General features: G+C 44.6%; 1 protein-coding gene across 4 annotated transcripts in view; it reads right to left on the bottom strand.

The window, feature by feature from the left end:
• LOC133510454 (myomegalin-like) overlaps positions 1-21,205 on the bottom strand; it is a 48,344-nt gene that overhangs the window by 14,178 nt on the left and 12,961 nt on the right. For 2 of the 4 annotated variants that reach the window (XM_061838353.1, XM_061838355.1), the window contains exons 6-29: positions 20,886-21,009; positions 20,630-20,787; positions 18,873-19,029; positions 18,077-18,130; positions 12,232-12,369; positions 12,033-12,152; positions 11,869-11,961; positions 11,328-11,552; positions 11,093-11,251; positions 10,899-11,000; positions 10,156-10,293; positions 9,903-10,082; positions 9,622-9,816; positions 8,824-9,006; positions 8,638-8,754; positions 8,493-8,564; positions 8,304-8,404; positions 7,381-7,523; positions 4,807-4,922; positions 4,590-4,720; positions 4,330-4,498; positions 1,516-1,678; positions 1,271-1,387; positions 62-327 (exon numbers count right to left, since the gene is read on the bottom strand). In XM_061838353.1, coding sequence (XP_061694337.1) covers positions 62-327; positions 1,271-1,387; positions 1,516-1,678; positions 4,330-4,498; positions 4,590-4,720; positions 4,807-4,922; positions 7,381-7,523; positions 8,304-8,404; positions 8,493-8,564; positions 8,638-8,754; positions 8,824-9,006; positions 9,622-9,816; positions 9,903-10,082; positions 10,156-10,293; positions 10,899-11,000; positions 11,093-11,251; positions 11,328-11,552; positions 11,869-11,961; positions 12,033-12,152; positions 12,232-12,369; positions 18,077-18,130; positions 18,873-19,029; positions 20,630-20,787; positions 20,886-21,009 — 3,421 coding nt within the window. Of the gene's footprint in view, positions 1-61; positions 328-1,270; positions 1,388-1,515; positions 1,679-4,329; positions 4,499-4,589; positions 4,721-4,806; positions 4,923-7,380; positions 7,524-8,303; positions 8,405-8,492; positions 8,565-8,637; positions 8,755-8,823; positions 9,007-9,621; positions 9,817-9,902; positions 10,083-10,155; positions 10,294-10,898; positions 11,001-11,092; positions 11,252-11,327; positions 11,553-11,868; positions 11,962-12,032; positions 12,153-12,231; positions 12,370-13,735; positions 15,757-18,076; positions 18,131-18,872; positions 19,030-20,629; positions 20,788-20,885; positions 21,010-21,205 lie in introns of those variants that run through there. The other 2 variants (XM_061838352.1, XM_061838351.1) reach the window with 2 other exon arrangements.

Genomic DNA, 21,205 nt, shown 5'->3' on the forward strand with positions numbered 1-21,205 from the left:
AAACACAAGTTAAAGGTGACAAAACCATCTTTTGTGATATGAGGAGCTGATTTAGCGATACCTTGCGCGAGGTCCGCTCCAGGCTGGAGGCGTAGTCGCTTGTGGCCGACAGGGAGCGCACACGCATCTGAAGCCCGCGGATCACTTTGTGGCAGCGGGTCAGCTGAGTGCGCAGATCTTGGACCAGGTGCTGCAATGTGGACTTATCCCCGATTTCTTCGTAGGCGCCTCCGTTATGTTTGTTTCTACCTCCTGCGTACCAGCCTCCACTCACGCTCTCCTCCTGCTGATGAGACAACGACGTGCACATCTCGAGGTCGTCAAACTCTGTGGAAGAAAAACACTAAGATTTATGAGTATAGAATGTAATGCAGCGTTTTGAAATTTTAAATCGACAAATAAGAATAGGGAAAAAAGGGGAAAAAAATAAACTTTTAAGCAAAAAAATTAGAGGCCATTTAAAAACATCAGTTTTATGTGTGAACTCGTTTCAGTAGTGTATATGAGCTAATTACAATTACTGCTAGTGTGTATAAGAGAATTTCTGTTGTGTGTGAGAGCAAAAAGAGATTCAGTAGTGTGTGTGACACCATTTCGGGTTGATTATGAGGGTTTTTTTAGTGTATATGAGAGCACTTCAGTAGCGAGTATAAAGAGCATTGCAATAGTGTTTATAAGAGTGTTTCGGTGGGGGTAATGATGTAATACAGTGGCGTCAAACTCAAATTCACAGAGGGACAAAATTTTAAATTGAACAAAGCCGTGGGCCGAGGTTGAACAAATGAACCTTTTAATATGGAACCAAACAAGTGTGTAATACTTGTAATATTGGCGGGCCAGCTCAAATATTAATTTTAAATTGCCTCGTGGGCCAAAGGGCCTGAGTTCGACACCTGTGATGTAGTACATTTCAGTAGTGAGTGTGAGAGAGAGTGCATCAGTAGTGTTTAAGAGCTAAACAATTCTTTCAGTTATGCATGTGTGCCTGTGAGTTTCGGTAGTGTGTGAGGTGTGTGTTTGTGTGTGAAAGCATTTCAGTCGTCTGTATGAGAGTGTTTCAGTAGTGTGTGACAGCTTTTCAGTCGTGCATATGGGAGTATTTCCGAAGTGTTAATGTGAACATTTCAGTAGTGTGTGTGTGTGTGAGAGCATTTCAGTAGAGTTTCAGTTGCATGAGAATATTTTGGTTGTATATAAGTGTTTCAGTCATGTGTATGACAGCTTCAGTCGTGCCTGGTGTACGAGATGTATTATTGTGCAAGAGCTTCACCTGGGCTGCTGGCGTCCTCTCTCTCTGCTTCATTTTCACTGCGTCCACAAGTCTCATAGCCCAAATCCTGAAGATCCACTTGCACCTGCTTACTGGCCTGCTGCACAGACGTCTCGCCTGCACAGACACCAAATGGTGAAATCGTGAATGCTAGGAAATGAAACTTCTCAATCAGTCATATTCCTGTGATGAGTATCATGCATATTAAACGGCGGATTGACGACGTTCTGATCGGCCACACTCACTGAGCAGGTCTCTGTAGTCCTTGAGTTGCTCGGCCTGAGCGTGGACAGTGGCCTCAGACACCATTAGCCTTTCCTGCAGCTCTCGGTTCTCAGAACAAAGCCTCTCCGAACGCTCCCTGAGGCCCCGCTCTGCCTCCCCGATGCCACCTGGAGGCTTCAAGCCCTGCGACACAAACATCAAAAACGTTTTATTTCAGTCTAAAATCATTACCATTAGGATTAGCATTAATAAAGGGCTGAACATTACCAAAAACGTATGACATTGAGAATTAAAGTGAGAGTTTGATTTTGAAAAACAATCGCTTTTGTCACATTTAATCATTATGACTTAGTATAATATGAATATGTACTGCGAAAATATACGATCTCTGGATACATCTTGTACCTCTAATGTGTAATGCATGTGATGTCATGCTCCTGGCTTCCTGCCCAGGCTGGGCGTGGCTAGCCAATTAGTCAGCGCACACCTGCACCTTGTCCCAGCTGATGCCTCCCAGTGTATATATAGGACCCGGGGGACGACTTGTCCTCTGCCAGATCGTTGTCCTTGATGCCTCGTTCCTGCACTTCTGTTTGCCTGACTTCTGCTCTTCGTTTACCGACCCACACCTGTCGACTGACCACCCTCGTAAGCCTGCCGTATTTATTACTTCTGATTGTTTGGACTGTCTGCCTGATCCCAGACCGAATAAAGGTTTCCTCTGCACTGTCTGCTTGTCTCTGGAGTCGTGCATTTGGGTCCACCCTCGAGCCCTGTTCATGACAGAACGATCTGGCCATAACATGGACCCAGCCGACTCAAGAGGCTATCTGTCGCTCCCTGCAAGTCCAGGGCAGACGCCTGGTGGAGCAGGAGGCCGCTCTCCAGGTAACCAACAAGAGGCTCCATGAGATCTGCACCCGGCTGGAGCCGTGGCTAAACTCCCAGGCTAGCGTGGTTACCACGCCATCGGTGGCCACTCCACCGGTACAACCGGTTCCGCTCGCACCGCTCTCCACGGAGCTCCCCTTTAGCAGCGTTACCCCGCTATCCCGACCGGAACGATTCTCAGGCGACTCGGGGAAAGTCAAGCCTTTCCTCGCTCAGTGCGATCTCCATTTTGAACTGCATGCGTCCGCCTTTCCCACAGACCGCTCCAGGATCGCGTTTGTCATTTCCCACATGACGGGAAGGGCGGAGGCATGGGCCACGGCTGAATGGAGTCGTAACTCAGTAACTTGTCGTTCTTGGACGTCATTCATCTGCGCATTCACCCAGGTGTTCCAGTATGCGGCGCCGGAGCGTAAAGCGGCGGCCTCCCTCTTGACGCTTCGCCTGGGTCGTCGTTGCGTCTCGGACTACGTGATCGAGTTCCGGATCTGCGCCGCCGAGAGTCAATGGAACGAGGACGCCCTGTACGACGCCTTTTTCCAGGGGCTTTCCTCCCAAATCCGGGGTCTCCTCATCGCTGTAGATCTCCCTCCTTCGCTGGACGCACTCATCGCGTTGGCCCTCAAGGTTGACCAGCGACTAGTAATGGAGGATCAACTAGCCACAATGACTGAGGGAGAGAGGGAGGGGTCCAGTCCGGCTGCCGCCCGGTCGTCCACGGCTGAACCCATTCAGGTGGAGGGTCTCAACGGGCCAGCGGAGGAGCGTCTGCGCCGGCGACAGGAGTGTCGCTGTTTTTACTGCGGGCGTCTGGGACACTTGATCGCCCGCTGCCCGAATCGCCCTTCGCCGCTGGCTCCTCCGGCCAAGCCCCCCCCCCACCCCTCCGCATGCTGGACGGTGGGCCGGCTGCTGTCTTCCAGCCGCAGGGGAAGGGGGGGTCCAGTACCTGGTGGACTGGGAGGGATATGGAGCGGAGGAGCGCTCCTGGATCCCCTCCCGTTTCGTCGTGGACCGCTCCCTCATCAGGGACTTTCACGCAGCCCATCCTGATGCTCCTCTGCTGTCCGAGGCCGGGCGTTGAGGGGGGGCACTGTCATGCTCCTGGCTTCCTGCCCAGGCTGGGTGTGGCGAGCCAATTAGTCAGCGCACACCTGCACCTTGTCCCAGCTGATGCCTCCCAGTCTATATATAGGACCCGGGGGACGACTTGTCCTCCGCCAGATCGTTGTCCTTGATGCCTCGTTCCCGCACTCCTGTTTGCCTGACTTCTCCTCTTCGTTTACCGACCCACGCCTGTCCACTGACCACCCTCGTAAGCCTGCCGTACTATTACTTATGATTGTTTGGACTGTCTGCCTGATCCCAGACCTTGGACAGAATAAAGGTTTCCTCTGCTTGTCTCTGGAGTCGCGCATTTGGGTCCACCCTCAAGCCCTGTTCATGACATATGAAACCACAGCATCCGAGGAAAACCAACCAATCAATGATCGAAGGTTTGACTGAAGTGTGAAGTGATTTGTATCACATTTATCATGTACTACTGTCGAGTCAGAGCAAATATGACAAAAGCTTTTTTTTTTTTTTTATATGGCGCAAGCTTCAACTTCAAAAGGTAAATTTTGAATAATACACGATCGAATAATGGAATTTTAAAAACATGACAATGAATTAGTGTGGCCTCAACATTTGGAAATGTTAGTGTCAGGGATGCATTGTCGTAGCAAATATATTCCATACTACAGACTAAACTGCCATTTACTTATTATTTTACTGTCACTGGTTAGCTGAAGCCTGTTCCACAATTAATTTTCATTTTAATGTAATCTGATTTAATACCTGTGAATTCACATATATCTGTAGAATAGGCCTTGATTCATAAATATTGTTAACGTCAATCTAAAGAGGAAAAGGTCGGAACAAACACAGGATATTAGTTTTACTTTGTCAGGCATTGATGCAGTTGGCCCGTCTTCATCATCTTCCATGTAATCCTCTTCCTCATCAGTATCATCATCACCCTGTCCCTGGTCGACACACCCGTGGTTTGATCTCCGACCCTGATGCTCTTTCAGGATCAGGTTTTCCCTTTGAAGCCTCTGCAGCGTGCTCCTTTGTGCAAACACACCACAATGTTGTTGCTGGAAAAGACAAAAAAGGCAGCGGGAACACAATGGAGCTTGTCACTTGGACAAATATCCACCTCATCTGGGTCACCGAGGTGAATCCTTCCTTCTCAAGCTGCGACTGTATTTCTTTTAGCTGTAGTTCAGCCGTCTGTGTTCCGGTCCTCAGGGATCCACGCTCTTCGTCACGTCCGCAGGATCTTGCACTCTTCACAAACACATCCGAATGTTAATTTGTCACGTTTGCGGCGATTAAACGACTCCACGTGGATACGTGAGTGAAAAAAATCCAACCTGATCGGAAGGCAAACTCGCAGACGTCACTTTCTCGTCCTCTTCGATGCTGTCGGTGAACTCGTCGCTGCTGCCGTCTTCATCATCCCCCTCCTCTTCCTCGTCAGAGCTGACGTCTGGAAACACAGCCGCCACATTAGGACACAACCCACATGTGTACTTCCTTATACTTTATGTATGAAGTCTCATGTATTCCTCATTCCTTCAAGTTTCACATTCCCCCCCCCCCCCCAACCATGGTCTATTGTCTTCCCTAACACAGCTCCACTCTGACGTGGAGTCACAGGACTTGAGGGGAAATGTTATGTCATCCGTTTCCAGTTGGCCAAAAACACACACAGGGTGGAGTAAACCAGGGAGGACATGGAGAAAAATATGGTCATGGGTTATATAATCATACTTTGGCCAGCAAACACAGGCTGTTTAAGACATTTTTATTGGCTACTGCCAGCGAAGAACCGCACTAGTATTTAATCACTGGCCACGTGCACAATCTGATCACTTTATCAACATGTCATTACAAATGTAGTAAACGTGCTTTTATTTATTTTGGTGGGGCTGGGCGGGATTGGACTAACTGCACAGCATCGAATTGGGAAATTGATTTTTTTTTTTAAACATTTCAGTGTGATGCAGTGAAGTTCAACATAAAAAAAGTGTAATTTGTGATACAAATACTAGTTTATTTGGATCTCACGATGTGAGTGGACTTAAATGTTGTGGTAAGTGGATAAATTCTGTTAGCATCAGAAAAGGGGTTAATTAATGCTTGATTATACAATGGAGTATTGTAGGCTGACACTTCTAAACACAAACTGATTTATTAACAGAGGAGTTGTATTTCTGGAGAATTAATTAGTGATGCATTTAATCCCTGATAGTCAGTATGAGAACTGTGCTAATTGGATGTTTTGTACTGGGGGTGCTTTGGGAAAACCAGTCATGCAGACATGGAATGCGTGGCACACTTTCATGAACGAGGGACATGAAGACATTTGATGTGAAAATGTCATGTTTACAATAAACTGTAAGGTGAATGTTAAGTATTGGCAGTTTTTTAATAAGAAATAGAAAAAAGGGTTGATTTATGGCAGATTGTGGGTTACTAAAGGACAAAAATTGGGATTTCTGGGTTGGAATATTTAAAATATTCCCTCATTGAACACAAGAAAGAGAAATCCATAAAGAGAAGTACTTCCCTTCAACAGAGGACAACAGCATGTGTTTTATTTAGTTGCACTTGAAATACAAAAGTGTTGACATGGAATGTCTGAAGTGAGCTTCCAGGATGGAATTAACAGGATATAGAATTTATGGCAAAAACTAACCAATAGCACAAAACAACTTGATTTACTTCCATCTCATCTAGTACGGCTGAGTTCATGTCGCATGCCTATCTAGACGATATTGTAAAAAGTGCAAAATTGCAACATACGGACAGCCACACACCGAACGACGCGACTGAAAATGAAAAAACTGCGACCTCAGGTGTTCTTGCCTGGAAAAACTGAGGCACCACAGTAACTGCAATAAATTATTTAAATTTAAATTTCCATTCAACCACAAAAAACATGTAGCAATTGTCAAGGTAGAAGCAGATTGGCCAGGCTGCTTACATGATAAAATCACTGAGAAATAAAATCACAGAGAACGGAAATGGCCGGGAATAATGGAGAGAGTGGGGAAATTTCAGTTTGTTGCCAATGATCCCCGATTAAGTGACCGCAATCGTAATTCCCGGTGACAGAGACTCTCCACACTTTAGTTTTTATTCACGGGTGCAATCATAAAAATATCTAAGTAATGTAAAACTATATACACATTGTATTTAGTGTATTAGTAACTACAGCTTAGCAGCAACCAGATGTCGCTTCGTTCCTGGAAACGTCAATTTCACAAAGAAAATCAGATGCTAAAACACTGTTACATGTACAAATCTGCAATGCAGTTCACCTGTGATTTAATTCCTGGCTGTCGTAAAGTACCATAAGCTCGCGCACCGTGCAACAGTTCTGTGGTATTCGGCCGCGTCATCCGGTGTGTGTCTGGCCTAAAATTGACTGCAGAAGCTTGGGGTAAAACTACTCTTGTTTTGGGATTTCCACAGAGCGTGTGAATTACATGTTTTTGCAGACAACAAAAATTACGGCAAAACAAATATTTGGCGAAACGTTGGACTGTACGTATAAGGCATGGGCTTCAGTTTCCCCACAAGACTTGAAGAAAACGTGACTGCGGTTCTAAGGCAGGAAAGAGTGAAATCGGTGAGAGACGGTACACAGAAATGGCAAAACAGAACAGTTAGCAGTGAAAAGCAAAATGCGGGCTTTTTTTTTTTTTAAACCGTATAAAACATTCACAACACCAAAAAGTATATTAATGACCATGAATCAATTAATGTTCGGTTTCTGGAACTATGTTGCATCTGAATGATGTTAGATGTTCTTATCTATGATTACAACTTTTTTTGGAATAAGTATTCATCAACATGTTGAGGTCACACCAAACAGCACACAGCATTTGTTCCAGCCCCCCCCCCTGCAGCCCCTGAAGCTCAACTCTGACTATTCCCACCTCCTAAGTTAGGCTGCCTTTTGGCAGCCCTTTCCATCTCGAGGGCCATGTTCTGAATCCGGCCGAGGACCTCCTCAAGCTGTCCGCGGAGTGCCTGAACTGAGTCTAGTTGAGTGTGGAGGGCCAAGATCTTGTCCGAGCTGCTGAGTGGAGAAGAGTTGGAGATTGTGTCAAATCAATTCTCGGTACATTCATCACATTCCAACCTGCACAACCTATTGAGATCCCTTCATTCAGAAATTCCCACTTTATAAAGATAATAATGCTCACTTTTGCAGTGACAGGGATGTATCGTTGGACAGATATATATTGATAAAAAAAGCGAAAAACAGAAAGACCCCTTAAAAGTTTAGAATCTATTTGCCCCCCCATTCCCTGTATTGTGATAAAATTTAGCAATCCAAGACAGAATTCCCAATGTACCATGATTTCAAGGCTCCAAAGAGACTTTTTCCACACGCTTTCAACCCTGCGCCGTTTATGCGGTGATGCGGCTAATTTGTCCATTTTTTTCTAACGGCCGCAAGCAGGCACTCGAGCGGAAAAGGTAAGAATGAGACCGGTGGAATATATGTGGTGCCGAGGAAGTGGCTTTTTCCTGCCTTGTTAGCGCTGTGCTACTGTAATGTTACTGGTGTGTCTCAGTGATATTTACTCGCAAGTTTTATTTTAACTGGCTTTGTTAGTGTTAGCGTGGCGCTAGCGTTAACGTTAAACTCTTTCTGTGTACAGTCTTTTTTTGTAAACATGTCATGTTTCAAAGCGGGTTTTAATGTGGGCACTTGCGGCGTATGTATGTACCAAATGGCATTTCCTTTACAAATGTACTCGGTGAGGCTTGTAACCACATGCGCTCTGTAGGCCAGGAATTACGGTAGCTCTTATTTTGCTGTGCAGGTGTACCTCAAGTTGTGGCTGCCTACCTGTCACCGGTTGAGTGATTGAGACTCTGGTATAATCTCTTCTCGGTCCTCAGGGCACCATTCAGCTGATGGTACTCTAACACAAGCTGCTCCAGCACATGCTAGATTAGTTATGGACAAAAAAAAAAACAAAAACGAATGAGCCTTAAGGTGATTTTCCCCAGACACTGTGATATGCCAAAAACATACTTCGGTACTTTCTGTTGCGGCTCTCTTTCCCTCCTGGGCAGTCACAGAGGAACGCAGAACTGAGAGTTCTTTCTATAAGGAGCGATTAAAAGATGTTAATAGAAACACAAAGATGAAAAATAGATGATCTCAAGCGTATTTTTACCTGGGCTTCCCTCTCCTTCTTGAGGATTAATTGCAACTCTTCCTGGAGGGCCTTCACATTTTCCTCAGGCTCTGTAGACGACTGCATCATTACCTCCTCCTGGCTTTGCATCATCTCCTGATCAATCAGGTACGTTGTAAATATATTGAGCAGGGAGCAAAGAAAATAAAGAGTTGAAAGCAGTACCTTCAGTAACGCTTCTTTCTCTCGGAGAAGACCTTGCAGATGCTGCACCTCCCTGCCAGTCTCCCTCTCTTTGTCCCGCTTCAGCTCGCAGAGTTCCTGTTCTCTCTGTGACAACTGGCTGCGCACCTCCTGCAGCTGACCTGTGCGCTCGCTTATTACCAAGGACAGCCTGTACGAGTTGTCCTGAAATGGATACAGTGTCATTTACAGGAAAACACACACACACACACACACATACTTAATAACATGCGCACATCTAATGAGAGCCCATCTAAGAGTGGTTTGTTGTTGTGTTGGAGAACTACGATTATACAGCGTACCGTTTATAGGATTTTGCCTCTCTGAGCTAAGTCAATTGTTATTGGGGGTGGGGGTGTGTTGGTGGGGGTGTGAAGTAAGTATATACGAATTATTGATTGCTGTAAACAACTCCTGAACCTCAGTGGCTTTTTTCTTTTTTACACCTAATTTATCACTCCCTGAACTATGTCATCTTTTCTTATGATTGCGACAAACACCTGCTATCTACCGCAAAACATACCGTTTACACCAAACATTTACATATACGGTTTGAGTGTGAGGTGCCTAAACATCTCTGACATCCTACACGTTGCCATTTCTTGTCCTCGGTACCAAGATTTACTTCTTAATCTTTAGTTGGAACTGCTCTAGTACAACATACATGTGTCATGTAGCTAAATCCAATCAATAATCAATATGAACAGATACTGTTAGTTGTACACTATTGTCAGCTACAACTGCTGAAATAAAAAAAAAAAAAATCAAGTTATATAATACCTGCAGGTACTGGTCTTTGGCACCGAGTGTGTTGAGCAGGTCTAACACTCGTGTTTGGTGTTCGCTTGACTGGCGGCTACGGTCAGACAGCAGCTCCTGGAAGAGCTTCTCCTTCAGCTGGAGTCGAGCCTTGAGCTCTTCTACTACCTCGGTGGGGCCAGCGTGAACTCTGGCGACCAGCGCTGCCGTCAAGTCCTGCCCAAACAGATACAACGTTGCTGAAGTTCGGTTTTACAAAGCTAAGGAAGCCGAGCCGCAAAAGAACAAGGAGTGTTTGTAACCTGTGTCTCCTTGCTGCGAGCCTGCAGTGCTGCTTGCAGCTGGCCAATGATGGCGTCCTTCTCCCTCAAAACGTTTGTCTCTTTCTCCTCACTCTGCTGCTTCAGCCACTGAAGGTTCCTGTAGGCCTCGGCTGCCTGCTCCAGCTCCACTTCTTTACCTCGCACCAGAGCATCCAGACTCTAAAATCAGCGCCCACACTGGTTATCAAGTGCATTAATAAATGTCCCTTCAACCTCGGAGCTCAATGTGTACCGTGATGGTTTCCTCGTTGTTCGATAGGATGCAGCGGAGCCTGTCCAGGTCTCGGTCCTTCTCCCTGAGCGCCTGCTGAAGCGTCCTCACCTGACCCTCGCGTTCATCCAGACAACGAAACTTGTCATCGATAGAGCGCTGCGGGAAGACATTGCACAAGAACTTTTGATAAGTGACGCATTTTATCCAGGGACAAATTCAGGTATGATAGTTTTAAAAAATAGTGTGTATATATATATTTATATAAACCTAGTTATAATCACATTTATTTTATTGTATTACATCCTAGGGAAAAATAAGGAAAATGTATACATGTATATACAGCTCAAAAGAGGAAAAAAAAAGCCATTTGAGCATTTTTATTTCTGCAAATAAATGCTGTGAATGACATTTGGAGTTATGTTGTCAGTAATTTATAGAACAAAACTGAAATATTCATTTTATACAAACATTTAATGGCAACAGATGTTGCAGTGGTCTCTTGTTTTCCCAGAGCAAAAACGTTTCTATACACAAATACTAGCAAGAATTGAAACCATTATCACTGTACATTTTTTTTTTTATTTCCTTCAGCCAATGATGTAGCCAGTAAACTATTCATTCCTACAGGCACTTGAAAGAGTGAGTATAGAAGGGAAGACAAGTACAGATTTATTTGGACATGTGATATTGTACAAAAAGATTTAAAAAACCCTAATTTCCCTGGTAGAATATGTCGCCGTGTGTTTGTGTTAGTGTACTACCTCCAAAGCTCTGTCTCTGTCTTTAATGCGCTCTCTTAGTTTCTCAAGAAGTGCATCTCTTGGTTTGGAGCTTTCTGGTGTTTCCAACATCTCCGAGTACTCCTACAAAATAAGTCAAGACAAGTTTGGGAAGCTACACGGAAGTTTACATGATGTATTGTACAGTATGAAACAGGCAAAGTGTGAGGGGTTACTTGTAACTGTCGCTCCTTGTCCTGAAGAGAGTTATTGAGTTGTGCGATGCTTCTGTTTTTTTCTTGCACAGCAGTAAGTCTCTCTGCCACAGCTTCCTTCAGAGCCTCTTCTTTAGCCTGCAGCTCGGCACGAATTTTCTGGAGGTTGCAACGCAGCTCCTGCAGTAGAAAATGGAAACTTTCATGAAGCCTGTTGAAAAATACACAAAGTACATCCTTTTAAGTGACCACAAACCTGATTGTGTTTTTCAGTCTCTTCCCTGTGCTGGAGCGCATCCTGGAGGTCAGCGTTTAGTCTGTCTTTGAAGCGGGCCAGATCCTCGCCTTGTCGCTGACTCTGTCTGAGGCTTCTCTGGCTGGCCTCAAGTTCCAGACCCAGGGAGAACAGGGAGCTCTGTACTCCTACCAGCTCTCCCTGCAGCTGAGCGAGTGTCACGGATTCGCTGACCCCCTCGGCAGCCTGAAGAGGGAATAAACAACAAATACCTTCTCTGTAATTTACTTTCTTTCGGTTTCTGACTGGCTGGAAGGGTTTGTGAATATTGTGGCACCTGTTGCACATGTATTTGTTTTTAATGGTCAGGGTAAGAATGGCAACTTGTTAATTTTGAATTTCACTCTTGAACTACTGAAATAAATGAAGTTTCTCCACCAAATTCTATTTTTCTTTTTTTTTAGATGAACTGATACATGTCCACGTAATGCAGATCTGTCAATCTGTCGTTTGCTTCCTGGAGAACATCAGACGACTCCACTATCAAACATTAACATCTCACCTTGCTTTGCGTAAGCTGATTACGGTGGGCCATCTCTCGCAGCTTGTATAATGTGACGTTCTGACCCTCCACCAGCTGATACAACTCCTGGGCCTTTTCAGGCAGAATTTGCATTGATGAGAGCGCGTACATAAATCAAATATATTTTATTTCAAGATACTTACCTCAGTGTCTTTGGTGCTAATGGACTCCGTGAGGTCCTGAATGGTTCTCTCCTGACTTCTAGCAGCCTGGCGGAGGGAACGAAGCTCACGCTCCATCTCAGTCAGCTTCTCCTGGAGCTTCTACTCTCAGATGCAGAGGTCGTAGTCAGTCTCGAACTCTTTGAGTCATATTCCTTTTGAAGCCAAAAGTGAGGTTTACCATGTTGTTGGAATCACTCTCGTGGATTTTGGCCTGCAGGGACTGGACCTGCATCTGGGCCTTCTGAAGCTCGGTGACACATTGGCCGGCTGCACACTCATATTGGTTCAGCTGGCTCTGCTGCTCCTCTACAAGATTCTGAGAGAGTGAGAGAGAGATGGAGTACAGAATGATTGTAAGCAGTGGTTGAACACAGCACTTCTGGTTTTGAGAGCAATAGAGTCAGGCCTCACTCTGAATTAAAATACATTATTTACACAAAACAAATGGGACAGTTTCACATATCTTTCAGGAGCGGGTCTGTGGGAATATTTGCCGACGAATATCGGACACCTGGGATGAAATCGAATCTGAATAATTAATGGATCAAGCCTCAAATACTGTACACTGTTGTGACAACAGACAGAGTCTAATCGGAAATGCAAGACTTCAAAAGCATTGCCTGCAGATTGTGTACCAGTCATTCAACGTATAAAACTTTACTTATTCATATATTCAGTTGGTGAAAGCCTCTCACAGAGGACTTTGCCTTTACTACACGCATGAGTTAGCTTGAGTATACCGAAAGTGCCGTGTGCAGCTATTATGTTTACATAACCCTCATGTGCACTCACCGAGACAGTTGCATCAGTGATGTGGCCTAAATGATCTAGCAAGAAAAAGATTTTAAAATGTACAGTACGGAGTAATTACAATTTCAAATGGAATAGCTGCATTTGTGAGACGAGAGGGTTTTGTGACATGGGGTGGCTTTGCCTTAAGGGCTGTTGGTGAAATTAGGCCAATGGTAGTCAGTCTTCAACATCTCCCCTCTCATAGCCTACTTAAGTCAGCAGCTTGTACGTAAAGTCGACAAAGTCTTTCAATTCTATCACTGAGGATTACTAAATCATCATAGTTGGATGTTTCATGCTATCCTATCGTGTCAAGTGTTTCTATTAAAGTCTAGTTTTGAGTTTCATATGTGAAAAAAAAAAGTCCTCTGCCCTAAAATGACAATGACCTTTTTGTTGCATGCCAACATGGACATACACGCATTTAGCAATCAGGCCATGCCGTGGTTGGAAGCTTACTGACTGCTAATTCAATGTATTCTTCCACGCAGACACAAACCACAATGGCTCCCATCCCCTGCCTGCCTACTTTGTAAGCAACTGAACCAGCTGCGTGGCAAAGGCCGCAAAACTGTCATCGCCAGTCATTACATTGGACAAAAAAAAACGACTATTTATTTAATTACTGCTAGATATTTTTTGGTCTTTTGTTCACAAGTTGTTCTTCAAACAGTTTGGGGGGAATTCCAATACAGGGTTTTCCCCGCAAGTTTACTTGCTGGTATTGAGCCTTTTCCAGAAATGATAGTCTTCAGGTTTCTGATCGACTAGAATGAGGTTTCCAGCTTTTGTGTGAACAGAGTACTTTGTGGGTTGTTCTCAGTTCAAAGTGTAATCACTATAATTATCATTCAGTCCATTCTCTTTTATTCCAAGTCACTGTGTTATACCTGATGTGGATTTGGTGGTGGATATTCTATGTAAAGATCTTCGGAAAGGTCTTCCATATCAGATGAGGTGAGACCACGGTCCGGCCCAACGTGCAGTTGGATAAGTGGGGCCTCCAGTTCAGGTGTTGCCATGCGGTGGTATCTGTCACCACCTGGACTTCCAAAGTTCAGTTCCAGAACTGGATCGGGGAAGTCCAACCTTCCGTGACTGGAGCCCCGTTTAAGCAGCACTGGAAGTTTACTGCCCTTGGTGCTTTGGACCGGTCGGTGGACAGCATAATTCTGGAGCAAACAGAGGGCCACAGAGAGGCTTGGTGCAGGGGAAGATTGACTATGTGAAGGTCCCTCAGGGGTGGTGTCAGATATCTGGTCATCTAACAACTCCTTGGGAGAGTTCAACAGTTCATCAATCCTGCCTCCGGGCTGGATGTAGTCATCGGTTGTCTCCAGGGATGCTATAGAGGGGCTGGAGCTGGCTCTTCCAGCTAGAGTGCGGTCACTATCTGAAGTCCTTGACACATCCTGAGAACCAGGAACTAGCGTCAGAGAAGATGGTGGCTCATCTGGCTCATCACCATTTCCTTTTTCCTCTACTTCCACACCTCCACCACTGCCTCCAATGAGACTTGCAGAATATCTGGTGGAGGGGCCACAGGAAGTGCTCCGCGCGAGCTTCCTGGGCACTTTACAAACTGCTTCATAGTCAGAGTCTGCCACCCGCCAATGTGAACATCCACGACATCTTCTAGGAGTGGTGGATATACAACGGTGAGAACCTGTAATCTCTGAATTTAGCCCCGTTGAAGACTGGGGGTGGTGGTGATGTTGGCATTCCACACTGTCGTCAGCCCAGGATTCATACAAGGAGTAGACCAGGTCCTCCTGAAGTAGGGCACAGTACTTGGCGTGGGTGAGGCCTGAAATATCCACTATCCCGTCTCCTGGTGCATCACCACACTCCGCAGAAGTTAGAGCATTCTCCAGCGAGTTTGTTTTCCGGTAAAGTCCGCCAATGCATTGCCTGAGACGATGTTTCTCTTGTAGGAGCTTCTGAAGCCTCTCAATGGAGAGGGCTTCCACACGGGCGATCACAGTATCGAAGCGGTACATCCGGTCCAGCATGAAGGCGCACTTGGAGCAGGCGAACTCCCCGCGGCCATCCCGCGCCAGCTCCTGGCCGAGAGCGTGTGACAGCAGCACTTGCAGATTGAGCTTGGCAGTCGGGTGGAAAATCCATCGCCGCTGGTTGCCGCACAGATCCCGTCCACAGATGCGACATGTCTCTTTCATTTTGTTGTCCAGCATTGAACAAGTTCCCTCTCACTTTCCTTATGAGTGGCTGCACATATTAATGTGTATTATTTTCAATTGGCATTCATACCATTGGGGATCAGTCCTTCCACTTGAGTACCTTCAATTTCCAGTGATGTGGGATGTAGCTTTCATTTTGTTTTTCATTTCCCTCCGTTGTGAGCAATTGTAGGCATTAGTGTGAATTATCTACAGTTTCCATTCACACCGGACACCCTTGTCCTTACACTTCAGTAAATACCTTCAGCTAACCTTGGCTTGAAATGAAATATGAGTGTTCAGTCAGCCATTTCAATTGAACACTCAGACCAGGTGCTTCTTCTCCGGCAGGTGTTTATAGGTCCATGGCAACAGGCGCGCTGACGTAGTGTTTAAAAAAGGGGGAAAAAAATAGCACCAGTCTCTTTGTACACGTTCAATTCAAACAAGCCTTCACCCAGCTCTCTCTGCGCCATTCATTCCCCGGACAGTCACGAGCGCCTCGCCGCCGCCGGCTTCATCGTGACAGACGACCGAGAACTGTCCCCCTGCCCCTTCTAACGCTGACACAACGCGGAAGAAGGCACCCCGTAGCCATTTTACCAGTCCGTGGATGGTTTTGACGAGCAAAGGAGCGACGTTTCCCCCATTTCCCAGCCGTCTGTAACCGCGACGGTCAGGTGCTACGCGCGGCCTGAGATCTTCCGGGGAAGATAACGAGGAGGCAGGCTGAACCAGACCCGCAGCATCGGACCGTACCATTCACGAATACGGGGGAGTTTAGAGTCCGTGGTCGTGACACAGCAAACTCTTTTCTCATAAAACAAGGAAATACAAGCCCATAAATGTAGATCTCCACCTCTATAAACACTTAACCGAACAAAGAGTCGTTAAACATTCCTCTTCTTTTCGGGTTAACAGAAAATAGACACAGCTGTACTCCCCTTCGTGTAGGCTACTTCTTTTCTTCCTGCTCAGTTGGCAAAGCTCAGCTCGCCTGACTGACTTGCTCAGTGAACTATTGAGTAACATTAGTAACGCTCTAAAAAATGAAATTTACACCCAAATACAATGGCTGCATTAAGTTGTACGGCAACATTATTGTCAAGAGAATAAAACATTAAGTAAAGCCGTGATAATTCTATCGCACAAATTGTCACTGACCTTTGTCAACAGATACAAATAAACTTGACTCCCTCCATCTTTGCCAGCATCATATAGTGACAAACAGAACACTGAAATGTTTATCAGTGTTTATCCATCTGTATTATTCATACAATAGAATAATAGATTCGATTTCAACTAAAAAAAAAAAAAAAAACCGCCCCATTTCACAATAAGTCCATTGAGAATTTTGATGATATCATAAAGTCAATAAGCAGTCTTTTTGTAGCGTATCTGTTTAGTAGTATGTTATTTAAAAAAAATGTAAAATACAATTATGTGCCTCAGTTTGGCTTAATAAAGGTTGGGAAACAATGTACAATAAAATGGATCTAGACAGCACACCTTGAAACACTAACCTTTCAAAGTTAATGATGTTCAAATATGAGGAAGAATTATTAAGACTTTCAGAGTTGCTGTTTTTATGTGTAAATATATGTGTCGTTGTTGTGTTGATATCCAACAATGATGTGATTGTAACAGTTGAACAACAAGGTCTTTCTCAAGGAATCTGCAGTTTATTTGCAAGTCTCTTCCAGTATTCGAGCAGATGGTCACACTATCTTCCTGTGACTTTTGCGCAAACATCCAGTTAAATCCACAAAGGTATTGCTTGACTTGTTAATTTAGTGACCAAGACTCCTGCAAGGAGAAGTTGACATCATGTCCTCTCAAGGTGATTCTTTGAAAGTTAACATCTGAATTGTTATATCACTCGTACGTCTGTTAGAATTCATATTGGAGCAGCTGCAAAGATCCAACAGAAGTACAAATAGAACCCAATCCAAAATATTGTACAGTATTATCTTCCTCCAGCCCATTTGCCTAGTAACAGTGGAAATAAAACGAGTCAACATGATACTCCCTCTTCTCTGCCATAGATTGGGATCTAAATGGCTGTGGTGTCTGGGGAACAAATTAAGAACTCGTGTTGAGTGTCAAGTCTGGAAGGACTTCAACTCAGTATCAGCGTCTGGCTCACAGGTCACAAAAAAAAAGTCAACTTGATCTATGGACAGGCCGACTGAAACCCGAGTCAGTGAACTCCCAGAGAGCGAGATGCCAGCATGCGCACTTGCACGCAGGCGCGTGTGACAGAGGGCACCACATTGGAATGCTTACACACAAACACATGCGTCAACCCTTTTTTATTTAATCTCTGTAAACAGAACCCATCTGCCCAGATCTGTATGTACTCTGTTGGATTTACAATATATAACAAATACCTGCATTCATACGAGCACAATAACAGTTAAATAATGAAACCTAATTTTAAAAAAAGACACATATGCCTGAGCACAAATACAGCAACGTTCTTGTACACATGTTGTCAATGTGAAAATTTGAGCAGGTACATTTGCATTGTCCTCCACTAAAAGTATTTGTCATTTGAAAGTCAAATTGCACGCAGATACACCTTGAAAACAAAACACTGTTTTTGTGACAACATATCACATTGCAGTGACAAGTATTGTAGATCCTGTACTGTCAGAAGCTCAAATAAGACAAGATATACACTGTCAATTTGATACCCTCCCTCATTTTAAGCCATAAAAGCAAACATGGAGTGAATGTGTCTTTAGGCTGTAAGATACAGTTCTAACTGTAATAGGAGTGTTACTTTGTGGTTATATAAACCCTGTCTTAGTGCATGCTTTTGAATCCGCTGGCTGTGTCCTTCAAGCTTGTGTCCATTCCTGAAAATGTCGTGCTTCACCAGGGGGAGGCAGACTTTGTCCAAAGTAGGCTTTGCTTTTCAACAAGAATTTCAAACACTCAGTCGAGATGACAAGACAGGGTGGGAGTCATGCCTTTGTGCCCAATTAAATCCCTGGATGATGAGTAATTTTGAACACACTTATTTTGGTGTACATCAGTTTGGCATACCTGCATTTCCTGTTCGATGCGCAGCCTCTCATGACTGAGTTCCTCCTGATAGAACTGTATGAAATAGAAGATAATGCTCACATACGCGCTAGGGACCTCATGTAGAAGCATCAATGACTGCGCTCTAACCAATTCCTCCGCAGTGCTGCCACTGTTGGGTTATTTAAACATTTTAAACACCAATTTACCGTAATTTCCGGCCTACAAACTGCGACTTTTTTCACACGCTTTCAACCCTGCGGTTTATGTGGTGATGCGGCGCTAGCAATAGCGCACATGGTTATAAGGTAACGCGAGAGCCGAGCTAACGCTAGCCCTTCGCTAACGCTAACGTTAGCACCGCGCTAGCGTTAAACTGTTTCTGTGTACTGGGGCTTATAACCAGGTGCGCTCTGCAGGCCGGGAATTATGGTAAGTTTTCAAGTAAGGTGTCTTACCAGAGTTTTGATTCAAATCAAAACCACAAAAGAATCATCCACTAATGCTCCATAGAGGATGTCAAAGACCGTAAATGTGGCCACCTGTTTGGATGGGTGTGAGTGTGTTTGTTTACGAAATCCTCCGCATTCTTCACCTACATGAACAGTTGTGTAAATAAGGCTGAGGAATGTAACATATGTTGCTTCAGGGGCTTCTGTCAAGAAGAGACGCACTGGCACAAGTGGAATGTAGTAACATTAGACGGCTCGTATTCATATTTCTGTCTGATTCTAGGCATTATAAAAGCAAGCCACACTCTAGGTATCAAAGTTAACAGTCCACCTCCAGATATGACAAAATCAAGTGCGATTTTTACCTCCAGATCTTTGTCCTTCTGCAGCAGAGATGAAGACAGCTCGTGAACCTGACCCTCCAGCTCCCCCACCCTATGCACGAGGGTTATCTTCTCCCCACTTAGCTCTGTAATGAGGGCCTCCTTAGATTGAAGGTCTTTCGTCAACTTCTTGATAATTCTGAATACACACACAGAGGCACTGTCACACAGGATAATTACATTGTGACACAACAGAAAAGCATATTTACAGACCACATGATATTTTTCTAGATTCAATCTGAAAGTCAAAACAACACAGCCAAACTACTCTACCACTACTAGAAAACTATTATAATAGGAAATCAGTTACCTTTTGCATGTACAGTATACTGTCTGATCAGCCTGAAAATGGGATGAGTGCAAACTTGAATATTAATATCTCAGGCTATTAATTTTTAGATTGATGAGGAAAAAGGTTATCCTACAACAGCTGAAAGAATTCAACATTTTGATTCATATATGTGATATTATGCTGTAAAATTTTGAGTCAGTACAGATTTCTCTACAGTATAAGGCGCCTCTGAGACCTACCACTACCACTTTCTACGCACCTTCCAAAAGACGAAGATTGTTCAATAAACATTGTATTCACTGTATGAAAGGACCCATTTTTTGGGCTATCTAGACCCTCATAGAGTGACTCGCTAACGTGAACTTAGTATGAATGTGTCAATTTCCTTTCTAGAAACAACTTGGTTTTGTCAGGCCTCAATGAAAGCCACTTCTGTTTGACCCAATTTCCTATCCGCTTTGTCCTCATTTGGCAAGACAGCCCCCTTTCCTTCCAACTGGTTGCCTCTGTGTAGAAAATCGACTGATGAGAGCACACGCGTTTGTTATGTTGCCAGCGCTGTCTTGGGAACGGAGAGCTAGGTGAAGATCTTCACCGATGACGTAAATAAGCTTGAGAAATTCAAGTGAACAGATTTCAGGCTTCTTGGCGGAAAAATGTCTGGAACTCAGGAATGCGTGAACAAATCAAATTCATATTTTACATGTTTACTGAGGTACCATACGGCCAATATTACATCCCAAGTCAAGTTCTCATGCTCTTTTTTTAATGCACCAACTTTGGCAAACCAAAATCCATCTATCCATTTTCTTAGTCGCTTATCCTCAAAAAGGGAGCGGGGAGTGCTGGAGCCTATCCCAGCTGTCAACGGGGAAGAGATGGGGTACACCCTGAACTGGTTTCCAGCCAATCACAGGGCACATAAAGACAAACAGCTGCACTCACAATCACACCTAGGGGCAATTTAGAGTGTCCAAATAATGTCGCATTTTTTGGGATGTGGGAGGAAACCGGAGAGCCCGGATAAAACCCATGCAGGCACGGGGAGAACATGCAAACTCCACACAGGCGGGGGCGGGATTGAACACGGGACGGCAGAACTGTGAGACCAACGCTTTCCACCTGATACACTGTACTGCCGCAAACCAAAATGAAAACATTTTTTTGGTTTCTCATCACTGGCAGAGTCACGCTTGTTATTAGCTATACATACTGTAACTATAGATATGATCGAGGCCACCTCTGTGTCTGCCTGTGTTCCTAACTCCACCTTGAAATGATGTGAGTGAACACCACTGAGTGTCCTCTGCGAGACCAACTTTTTCATGCTATAACGTGAAACCCATTACATTGTAATGTGAAACTTAACACGTTATAACATGATACTGAACCATTCTTATTTTCATTACAGTCTAATATGTGCCCCCCTCAATGTTTTGCAGTGTACCTTTCTTTGTTCGTGTTCGATGGAGATATGACATCATGAGGCTTTTCACCCATAATGCTAGTTTCCATAGTGGCATCTTGGGAGTGGTTTGAAGTGTGGGAGTGTGACCCAGTTAACGACACCGAACTCCCTGCCTCATTGCGTGCTAACTGGGCCTCCTAGAAAAAAATCCACAGACACGGCATCAGCTCCGGTTGAACTCCACTGTGTGTCAGTGAGCAGTACGAGCGGCACGGTTGTGAGCATGCTAATTTACCTTCTGCAAGAACTGTAACTTGGTCTCGAGCACTTGCTGCATTTGTTCAATCTCCTGCTGCCTCTCCTGACATCTTCTCTGCACCTCTTCCTCATTGTGGTTGGTCAAGCACTCTGCTGTTGTGCTGTCAAGGATGAAAAACCAACAGTCATGCTTTTAAAGGCATCATAAAACAACATCCACGGGCATTAATGAGGCTTTAATGTGGGTGAAAAAAGTCACCATTTTGTCATCTGCTATAGTGTTAAAGGCCCATTTAACACCGCTCCACTTATAGCTGTGCTAATATTAATCAAGCAGCATAATCCTACATGTAGGCT

The sequence above is a fragment of the Syngnathoides biaculeatus genome, chromosome 13, assembly GCF_019802595.1.
Source record: "Syngnathoides biaculeatus isolate LvHL_M chromosome 13, ASM1980259v1, whole genome shotgun sequence".
Classification (NCBI taxonomy): Eukaryota; Metazoa; Chordata; class Actinopteri; order Syngnathiformes; family Syngnathidae; genus Syngnathoides; species Syngnathoides biaculeatus.